The sequence below is a fragment of the Ranitomeya imitator genome, chromosome 1 (genome assembly GCF_032444005.1).
Source record: "Ranitomeya imitator isolate aRanImi1 chromosome 1, aRanImi1.pri, whole genome shotgun sequence".
Lineage (NCBI taxonomy): Eukaryota > Metazoa > Chordata > Amphibia > Anura > Dendrobatidae > Ranitomeya > Ranitomeya imitator.
In genome coordinates this window covers 737,049,452-737,060,913 of record NC_091282.1, presented here as the reverse complement: position 1 = coordinate 737,060,913, position 11,462 = coordinate 737,049,452, and the positions used below count along the sequence as shown (strand labels likewise).

General features: G+C 47.5%; 1 protein-coding gene across 4 annotated transcripts in view; it reads right to left on the bottom strand.

Annotated features, from left to right (window-relative positions):
• Positions 1-655: 655 nt before the first annotated feature.
• SNAPC1 (small nuclear RNA activating complex polypeptide 1) overlaps positions 656-11,462 on the bottom strand; it is a 49,550-nt gene continuing 38,743 nt past the window's right edge. For all 4 annotated transcript variants that reach the window (XM_069733709.1, XM_069733737.1, XM_069733719.1 and 1 more), the window contains exons 11-12: positions 8,583-8,660; positions 656-846 (exon numbers count right to left, since the gene is read on the bottom strand). In XM_069733709.1, the coding sequence (XP_069589810.1) occupies positions 776-846; positions 8,583-8,660 (149 nt within the window). In that variant the 3' untranslated portion in view covers positions 656-775. The remainder of the gene's footprint in view (positions 847-8,582; positions 8,661-11,462) is intronic.

Here is an 11,462-nt window from a genome sequence, read left to right as displayed (position 1 = left end):
TGTTGGATACTTTTTTTTTTCTTTTTGGATTTGTCTGTGCTTTGTAGTATCCAATTTTCATAATCATTAGTACATTTGGAATTTCTTTTCTATATAGGTTGGTTTGTAGGACTTTGGTCTGGCCGGTGACCACATCGGTACTAGGGCAGAGCACACTTCCTCGGCTGGCGTCCTACCCCAGCCTCCTGGGCGCCTGCACCAGGCATTATGTGACAAAAGGGACCTTGTAATCGCAGGGGTGCAGGCATTCACGTACTGGCTGAGGAAAGTTGCACTCCGTTTACTTTTTTCTGGTGGTGTTAAATGAGCATAAAAACAAAGCAGACTCGTCCTGCATCCTGGAGCGGTAAATGGCGCTAAGATACAGTACCAGACATGCCCCATTGAGAACAGTGGCCTTATTTTTGTAAGCTCAGACATTTTATGAGCTCCTATTTTGCAGTTCATGATCTTGCTCTTTGTCTCAGTGACCACCATTAACTGCTTGTACAGGAGTGTGTGAGATGCAGCTCTATAACACACTGCCTCTACATGCTGCACAGACTTGTTTTATTACGGAATTGTCTGAATTTTTGAAGATAGTCCAATTATTACTAAATCTTTTCGCTGTTGCTCTGGGAACATGGGATATAATATACAAGTGACTTAATATACAAGTGACTTAGTATTTATTAATAATTAACCTGACAAGATAAACAGTGACAAATATTGTGGAGAGATCAACATGAAATATTACACCTATATACAACTGTCCACGTGTCATCTTGGAGCATTCCTAACTGTATCCGCTTGGCAGCCAAGATGGAGAAGCTTCATCTTTTCTCTGTCTTTTTGAAGCTGGAACATCTGCAAAGGTGAATAAAGAAGAGCAGGGATTTTACTATAACTCCACATCTACCATCACACTACACAATATCAGAACTGATCATCATTATTTCTGGCTTCCTTCACATTGCTGATCCTCAGGATATGTCCTCTATTAGACATTTTAAACTGACAAATGGGCGTTACCATTCAGCTCATCAATAGGGTGTGTTCACAGCTTGTGGGTTAGCTGTGAACACTATCTGTGGAAAAAACAAAAGTATTTTGCAAGGAAAGGAAATAGGGATTTTTGTGTACTCACCGTAAAATCCTTTTCTCCGAGCCATTCATTGGGGGACACAGACCGTGGGTGTATGCTGCTGCCAATAGGAGGCTGACACTAAGTGATACAAAAAAAAGTTAGCTCCTCCCCTGCAGTATATACCCTCCTGCTGGCTCTCAGCTAACCAGTTCGGTGCAAAAGCAGTAGGAGATCAATAACAATATATGAGCGTATAGCATGTCATAGTCTAAAAAACAAGCATAAGCTAATAACAGGGTGGGAGCTGTGTCCCCCAATGAATGGCTCGGAGAAAAGGATTTTACGGTGAGTACACAAAAATCCCTATTTCTCCTTCGCCTCATTGGGGGACACAGACCGTGGGACGTCCCAAAGCAGTTCCTGGGTGGGGACAACAATAGATCAGGCCCTGTGTAACCGCTACTTACAAGTGCGCCACCGCGGCCTGCAGAGTCCGCCTGCCGAGACTCACATCTGTGGAAGTGTGGGAATTATAGTGCTTCAAGAATGCATGCGGACTGGACGAATCCGCAAGCTTGCAGGCGTGCCTTGCTGACGCCTGGCGCCTAGAACCCTTGATAGACAGGGAGATAGGCTGACATCTAGCACGGAAGGACTCCTGGATGGTGAAAAGAATTCACCATGTTATCATGGTCGATGAAACGGCTAAACCCTTCCTGAAAATGTCAGGAAGCCTTCCTCTACCGTCAGGAAGCCCAAATAAAATGTCCAACCTTCAGAAGGACGCTGTCCTCAAGACGTACCTACTCAGAGCACTCACTTCGTCCAGAATAAGGGGGATCTTATTCCATTTTGTGGACTGGAGCCAAAAGAGATGAGGGAAGAACTATGCCCTCATAACAGTGGTAATACAGTACCACCTTGGTAACAAGGGATGGAGATGGCCTGAGGACAACCTTGCCTCGAAGGTAATAAGGGAAAAAAGTCTGAAAGAGCAGAGAAGCTAGCTCCGAAGACTCGTCAGAGTGAGAATATCGCAGAGGAGAACGGGACGACTTTCCCTGATAGTAAAGTCTGCCCGGATGAAAAAGGAGCCTACTGTAAGGCTCCTAGGAATAATAAGATCCCAATGATCTAACGGTATGCGATAGGGAAGAACTACGTGTGAAAACTCCCTGTGAGACAGTCCCTACTTGCAGTTGTGCTGCGATAAGGCGAGAAGATACTAGCTCCGCAAACAAAAAACGGACGTGGTCAGTGCGGATCTCTGAGGATCACTGGGGCCCCTTTCTGCTTCCGAAAGGCTTTCGGAAGCAGTGGAAGCGGAGTTATGGAAACTGGTACCACGGCAGAACCAGAGCATGGAGAGCGATGGCTCTTGGATCTCGAGGCCGAACCACGAACTCGAGTACATTGGCCTTCAGTCTGGATGTCATCCCACCTGCAACTGGAGAGCTCCAGTAAGGACAGATCTGATGGAAGACTTCGGGGTGAAGTTCCCACTGACTTGAGGCGGAACCCTGACGGCTGAATTTGTTTGCCGTTCAGAGTTCTACTTCTGGGATATATACTGCCGAGATCACCGAATAATAGACTTTGCCCATCAGAGAAAGTGAGGTACCTCGGTCATGGCACCTGATCGTGGGTACCTGCTAGATGACTGACGTAAGGCACCGCCGTGGCATTATCCAATTGAATTCGGATAGGGTGACCCGCCAGAAGGCAGTGGACCTGATGTAAGACTACCGTTCGGATCTCCAGAACAATGATGGGGAGAAGAAGACTGGCATTGGTAGTTACTAATAACCATTGAACCTGGAGAAAGGCCCTGGATAAAGAAGAAGGAGCTCAGAGACTATTGTCTGAAAGTCTATTTGACTTGCTGAAAACGAGCGGAGCGAAGGAAACCGCTTCCATTGTCGTCACCATTTTTCCTCAGAACTCTCTTAGCAAATCGAATGAAATGAGGGGTGAGTAATCAAATCCTCAGAACTCTCCTTGCGCGAGCTCCCTGTTGAAGGGCCATGACCTTGTCTCAAGGAAGAATTACCATCCTTCTAGAAGTGTGCAGGATCATCCTCAAAAAGGATATCTGCTGGGCTGGAAATGAGGAGAACTTGTCTAAGTGTAGCTGCAAGCCCAGGAGAGAAGGTATCGCAAGAGATATAGACGACTCAGCGTAGTCCTGGAAGGGCGGCTAGACAGACCAAACAGGGCAGGACGAGCACGCCTCTAGAGTGCAAGAGAAACATGACATCCGCCCTGACCCGAGCGAACACTCTGGGTGCGGAAGCAAGGCCAAAGGACAAGGTTGTGACATGAAAATGCTGTTGACGAATGGAAAGGCGAAGGAATTTTTGTAGAGGGCAAGCAACCTGAATGTCGATGGATGCCGGAAACTGCACCTTTTTCTGTTGAAGTAATGGCTGAGCGGAGGAACTCCATCCAAAGAAGGAGGACCCTGTCAAAGGTTGTTAGAAGTTTGAGGTCCAGGGTCGATCTTACTTTTCGTTCCCCTGTTTGGAACCAAGATCCCTTAGATCTAGACTGTGCTGGACAATCCTTATACAATCCTTTGTCAGTCTCCCGCTCAAAGGATTTGATTGGCCAGTTGTTGCTGGTGTGAATCAAGGTAGTTAAGGTCTCCAGCCAGGAGACCATTGCTCTAGCAATCCATGCGGCCGCTAGGGAGGATAGAGCGCTGGACTCGAAGCCGCAAGACGGAACGAACCAGATTTGCTATCTGACAGTCCGTGGTATTTTTAATTGATGACCCATCAGGTAGGGATACTGGTAGGAATACCACAGGAGATTCTACCCGGTTAATCTGCCCCATGGCAGAATGTGCGGCTGCATCCAGCAGGTCATAGTCTCTTGCCATCTCCTCTTTTCACGGTGCAGAGATAAAAATTAGGCACCCTCGATCCATCAACCTCTTAACAGGGAAGTGGAGAGGAATTGTCCGCCCTCTTGCATCATCCACTAAATAGTGGTGATGCAGAGGGGGGAGCTCGTACGCCAAAAAGGGTGCCTCTATATGTCCACAGAGTACAGGTCTCCAGGTGGACAGGACAGGTTGTCTGGCGTTAGGCCTGGATGCAGAAGAGGAAAAATTGAGACGACACTCCGAGTGCTCATCTGTTGATGGTGTGGGGAGATCGGTGCCCTTTAAAGGACCCGTCGCCCTTAAAAAACAGGCCAGGCATGGCATCCCACGTAGAGGCTTCTGTCCAGTGAATCGCTTATCCGAATTGAATGGCAAATGCTCTCGAGGGAGTTTAGTCTCTGAAGCTCTGGCAAGCTCAGGCAATATCCAATCCATATTCAGAGCCTTGTTGTCATCAAATCATTGGTGAGGGAGCAGGAAACGGAAAAACTTCCGTTTTCTAGATGCCTGTATGTTTCTAGACGCCTGCACGTTTCTAGAATACTTGCGGCCCCTGCTAGTCGACGGCTCCCATGTAGGATAGGGACCATGTATATTGGTCCTGCGAGCACTCCAAACACAGAGGGTACACAAAGGTATTCAATCTCTTGGTCAGAGAACCATGGATTGGTCAGTGAAGAAGTCCACTGAGGGGAACTAGAGGATAAAGCTGGGGTCGGCGGCGGAGGGCTCCTCGGACTGATCAAGCGCCTTTAAGACCAGGAAATATTGGTCATACGCCTTTAAGACCAGGAAATACTGGTCATGCGCCTTTAAGACCAGGAAATACTGGCCATGCGCCTTTAAGACCGGGGAATACTGGTCATGCGCCTTTAAGACCAGAGCATACTGGTCATGCGCCTTTAAGACCAGAGAATACTGGTCATGCGCCTTTAAGACCAGGGAATACTGGTCATGCACCATTAAGACCAGGGAATACTGGTCATGCACCTTTAAGACCAGGGAATACTGGTCATGCACCTTTAAGACCAGGGAATACTGGTCATGCACCTTTAAGACCAGAGAATACTGGTCATGCACCTTTAAGACCAGAGAATACTGGTCATGCACCTTTAAGACCAGGGAATACTGGTCATGCGCCTTTAAGACCAGGGAATACTGGTCATGCGCCTTTAAGACCAGGGAATACTGGTCATGCGCCTTTAAGACCAGGGAATACTGGTCATGCAACTTTAAGACCAGGGAATACTGGTCATGCAACTTTAAGACTGGGAATACTGGCCATATGCTTTTAAGACCAGGCCAGGTACTTCCTTACCCGGGTACTGATGTAGAGTCGATGTGCCCCTTTAATGCAAAAATACTGTCACCCCAGTGTGAGCTGGCCGGGTGGACCAAGATGGCCACCGGGAGCTGCAGAGTTGATAAAATCTCGCAGAGAGCGAGAAGCGCCAATTTGGGGGGCGGAGCCACAGACACGATGTTGAATAGGCCCAAGCCGGGGCCTAAATTTCTGTAGCCGGCGGGCGACACCAGCGGGGCGTTCCAGGCAAGACTTCCAGGATGCGGCCTACAAATCGGCCGAAGCCGGGGACTAAATTTTTGCAGCCATCCAGAGCGTTACCTCAGAGAGGTGGGCCACAGGGAAGTGGCTGAGGCTGCCTGTCAGCATATGGATATCCCACTGAAGATGGATCCACTCACCATCGGTGCGCGTCCCGGCATGGAGCCGCCGCGGATGTGGGTTTCAGCGCTGTTCTGTGCAGCGTGGACGGTGCAGGGATAAGCCTCAATCCATCATCCCTTTGTTAGGGCGGTGGAGAGGAACCGTCCGCCTCCTTGTGCCATCCACTTTCACAGTGGTGGGACAGTGGGGGCTGCTCGGACGCCATAGAGAGGGGCCTCTGTGCAGCCACGGAGTTCAGTCCGGGTGGACAGGGCCAGTTGTCCGGCATTAGGCCTGGCTCCAGGAGAGGATACATGGAGGCGACACTCCATGTGGTCGCCTGCTGCTGGTGTGGGGAGATCGGGACCATGAAAGGAACCGTCGCCCCTGAAGTGAGCTCAGGCATGGCTTCCCACGTCGCAGGAGAGGGTACGGGGAGGTATACTCGCCGTGCTCGCCTGTTGATGGTTCGGGGGAGATCGGAACCTTGAAAGGAACCGTCGCCCCCTTCACTCCGTTAATTAAAAAATAAAAATTTACAGAAAAGTAAACAAAATAAAAACGTTGGGGTCTGAAACAGACCCATGTGCCTCCTACAGACACTAAGCAAGAACTGGTTAGCTGAGAGCCAGCAGGAGGGTGTATACTGCAGGGGAGGAGATCACTTTTTTTTGTATCACTTAGTGTCAGCCTCCTATTGGCAGCAGCATACACCCACGGTCTGTGTCCCCCAATGAGGCGAAGGAGAAAAAAAAAAAAAACATTTATATAGACATTATACTGTGCAAAAGCTTCAGACCGTTCTGGAAAAAAATTTACAAAGTAAGAAAGTTTTCTACCAGAGAAGTGTTAATAGTTTATCTTTTTATAATAAAATGCAATATGACTGAACAAAACAGAAAGCTATATCACATCAATATACAGTGTGACAGCCCGTTGGCCTCATCAGATGGTCTAGGTACTGGTACATGGTTTTTGAAGGAACTCGGCATGGAGGTTCTCCCAAACATTTTGGAGAACTAACCACAGATCTTCTGTGGATGTCACTTGTGTAAATTCTTCTGTGACTTCATGTAATCCCAGACAGACTGGATGATGCTGAGATCAGGGCTCTGTGTGGCCTGGATCATCACTTCAGGACTTCTCATTCTTCTTTATGCTGAAGACAGTTCTTAATGACATTGGTTCCAAATTTATTCTCCAAGACCCCAAACACCCAGCATGTCATTATGAACAAGAAGCCCTGAAAGAGATGATCTGGCCCCCAAAGAGCCCTGATCTCCACATCAACCAGTCTGTCTGGTATGACATGAAGGATTTTCACAAGAAGATCTGTGGTTAGTTCTCCAAGATGTTTGGAACAACCTCACTGCCGAGTTCCTGCAAAAACTGTGTACAAGTACTCCTAGAAGAACTGATAAAGTAAAAAGCAGTCAGCCAATATTTATTTGATTTAGATTTTTAAATTTTTTTTTTCAAAACGCAAACTATTAATAGAACTATTTTTAAAAGTATTTTTAGTTTGCTGATTTTTTTCCACACTTGCATCATACTTTAACCTAGCTCTCTATATATTTCCTTATACTGCTGTTCTAGAAGTGTTTTCATGCTGCTGTCAAGAGCATTATGGCACTGTTATTGCTACAAACCTGTGACTGGCTGCAGCGGTTACATGAGATGGAGGCACTGCTAGAGGTGGATAAATCAGCAGCGGGGAGTATCACGTTTTGTTTACAAAATGTTTCACTTTTATTTTTTTTCTTCTAATGCTGGACTCGTTGATTTTGCTGTGGACATGTAATTAATCCAAAGCAAAATCTGCAAAAAACAAACGTTTATTGCTGATTCTACATTAATCTCCAATTGAGAATTTGTGCAATAAATTCACAGTTAATCAAAAGCACCAATTAAGAAGCTGTGGATGAAAAAAAAAATCCACACTGAAGGTCGATTTCTGCAGGGAAAAAAAAAAGAAGTAACACATGGAGGAGAAATTATCTACTTTGCAACTATTGTAAACTTTTCAGCCCCAAAATTCCGGTTCACAGCCTTACACTGTGGGGCATTATACATCCAACATTAACCTTAAAGATATGGACCCTGATACATGTACCAGGCGTGGATGCTCAGGAGACCCCCGGCCAGTCTGTACATCAGGGTCCGAACTTGGACTGTTGAAGCCGGCTTTATTGACAAATGGATCGGTCATTGTCAATCAGTCGTAGATTTCCAGGAAAAATAACCGACCCACATTGTACATGGATCCCGGTCTCCTGACATGTCTACTTAGGCTGTACCTACCGTTTCTCAAGTTTTCTCTTATGTGGTGTTGGTGCTAACCCATCGGTTCACCCGGACTCCCACTGCTCGGTCAAAAAAACTGGTCATAAGTGCAGAGCTCTGGAATGAGCAGACACACAAAGTGCAATGCTCTCTTGTTAGATCCCCAGATACCAGATGGTCCCTGCTGAACCTGGTTTCCTTGTCTGTAATGGTGATGTTGCATACAAGTATGTGACCGCTGCAGCCAATCACTGGCCTTCGCAGTATCAAGCTGTACATTCCAGCAATAGAGCTAAATAAATAGTTATTGGCTTCAGTGGTCCTACGGATTGATGGCAGGTCATTGTTGAAAAAAAGTCTGGTGGGGATCAACAGAGAGCCAGCACAGATGCAGAGGCGGGTTTAAGAGGTGACTTTTCATCATATTATGCTTTTTCCAACTATAGCCATTTTTTAGCCTCCTGGACAATACCTTTAAATCCAAACACAAAAATGTATTACCCATGGCATCATGGGACCCCCAATATATTGGTGGCACATGGGAGCTAAGCTGACGCACCAGACACAGCCTGGGGACATGGAGGAACGTTGACAGATGCTCCTAGTGCAGTGCAGTCATGCAAATAGCTGAAAATAAAGGAGTAGTCGTATACAGTCAGAGTATATGCCGATGGTCGTACCTTCACTACTGGATGAGGAGTCCTCCTCTGGAATTACTGGCATCTTCTCAGATTTTCGCTGAGGCAATGGTGTCTGGGCTAAAAATCAAAGATATTATTGGGATGTTATTGAGAAGAATCCCATGACTACACACACTGACCAGAGATATGTTTCCTGGGGCAGCTCTAAAAAGGCTTTACGGGGGTCTCTGCACACTATATGGGCATAAACGCTTCCTAATACGATCTGCAATACATCCCAGCTTTACAAGAAGATGAGCAGCCGACAACTGTACAACAGACATGATCAACAGGAGAATGATCGCTGCCATGTGTACATGGGCTAATGATTGAGAATAAACCTTGCCTCGTTATCAGCCCATGTTAAATGGCTGAAAGCAGTAATAGAAAGCAGACGTCCCCCAGCAGATCGGTGACAGAACAAGACCCCTGAGCCTGCAATGATTGTGTATGCAGTCTAACAAGAGTATAGAAATATTTTGATATTTTGTATGCATGTGAAGGGGCTTTGGTGCCTCCGTGGTGTGGCCATGGGCTCAGTGCACCGTTGCGCCCACCCAAGTGCACACCAAGCACTTTGTCATATCTTGATTCACAGTGTTCAAGCTACAACTGCCTGAACTCAATCATCCGCTGTGCAGCTCTCTGGCTTTCTGGCAGCTGAACAGTGCTGAACGGCGGCGGCTGCAGACGGGAGCCAGGACAGTGCTGAGAGGCGGCGGCTGCAGACGGGAGCCAGGACAGTGCTGAGAGGCGGCGGCTGCAGATGGGAGCCAGAACAGTGCTGAGAGGCGGCGGCTGCACATGGGAGCCAGGACAGTGCTGAGAGGCGGCGGCTGCAGATGGGAGCCAGGACAGTGCTGAGAGGCGGCGGCTGCAGACGGGAGCCAGGACAGTGCTGGGAGGCGGCGGCTGCAGACGGGAGCCAGGACAGTGCTGGGAGGCGGCGGCTGCAGACGGGAGCCAGGACAGTGCTGGGAGGCGGCGGCTGCAGATGGGAGCCAGAACAGTGCTGAGAGGCGGCGGCTGCAGATGGGAACCAGGACAGTGCCGAGAGGCGGCGGCTGCAGACAGGAGCCAGGCCAGCGAGGAGCCAGGCCAGCGATGAGAGCCGACGGCTGCAGATGGGAGCCAGAACAGTGCTGAGAGGCGGCGGCTGCAGATGGGAGCCAGAACAGTGCTGAGAGGCGGCGACTGCAGATGGGAGCCAGGACAGTGCTGAGAGGCGGCGGCTGCAGACGGGAGCCAGGACAGTGCTGAGAGGCGGCGGCTGCAGACGGGAGCCAGGACAGTGCTGAAGGGCGGAAGCTGCAGTCGGGAGCCAGAACAGTGCTGAGCAGTGGCAGCTGCAGACGGGAGCCAGGACAGTGCTGAGCGGCGGCGGCTGCAGACGATTGAGTTCAGGCAGATGTGACCGTGCTCATTATGCAAACTGAGGGGGCGTAATGGTGCATTAACCACTCCAAGAGTTCACCGGAGCATATTCAGTTCCATACAGAATAAATATTGTTTTGTTCTGGCAACAAAATACCTATAGAAATCATACCAGTATTATAGATTTTAGTGGTAAGACCCCCTACATACCTGTAGAAGTAGTTTTAACATTTTAGAGGTAACACTAGATTGAAAAAGGAACCCTGGAAATAAGTGGTACAATACTCACCCATGCAGATTGTCAGGAAGGATGAACACCTTGGGAAGCAGTCAGCTAAATTTACTTTTATGGGGCCTCCATTTGTTATTGATTAGTGATGAGTGACTATACTCGTTACTCGAGATTTCTCGAGCACGCTCGGGTGCCCTCCGAGTATTTTTTAATGCTCGGAGATTTAGTTTTTCTTGCCGAAAGCTGAATGTTTTACATCTGACAGCCAGCTTGATTACATGTGGGGATTCCCTAGCAACCAGGCAACCCCCACATGTACTTATGCTGGCTAACAGATGTAAATCATTCAGCTGCGGCAAGAAAAACTAAATCTCCGAGCACTAAAAAATACTCGGAGGGCACCCGAGCGTGCTCGAGAAATCTCGAGTAACGAGTATATTCGCTCATCACTATTATTAATTAATCCAACCAAAACTGGCAGCTTAAGCCCTTCTCAAATCTTCAGGATTTTCTGTTGTCATTAGGCTCGATGCACGTTGGGTAATTGGTTTGCACTTTACATGCAGCTTTTTAGCAGGTAAAACAAGCAAATTGTACTGTACCAGCAAGGCATGAGAGTTTTATCTCCATGTATCTACATGAAAATCACGGCTCACATGTGCAGAAGCATCATTTTTTTTGGTGCCCTTTTTACCCATTAATTTCAAGGGGGACTTTGAAATTCACAGATTTAATTGCTGGTCTGCATTATTTTGTTGCATTTTCCACAACTAAACTGCACATAAAAACATATGATTGAGTGCAGAAATTATAACAAGATTTTTTTGTCGCAGAAGCGCTATAGATTTTTATTTAGGAATCTGCACCAAATCCACTGTTTGTGAACCCAGCCTTAAAAGGAACTTGTATCCTCCAAAACACTATTTACCTACAGATTTAGTGGTGATCTGCAGGTATATTGCATTTACATTGTGACTGACAGGAAGAGAATGAAGTTATACTGTCCCAGCAGCTGCTCACTTCCCCTCATCCAGGGAACACACTATGACTGACAGCTGCTCTGTACACACATGCTGCAGAGTAGGCTGTCAATCCATATACTGAGGAGTGAATCCAGCACGCTCCCTATATAGGAAAGGTGTCTAACGGCTCCCTGCAATGACTGGAAGTGAGCAGCTGCAGGAAGAATAGATCATCATTTTCTCCCTGTACCTACTGTTCTTCTAGTAAACTATTTTAAGCTAAATAAGAAGGAAAACTTTTACCCCAGTATA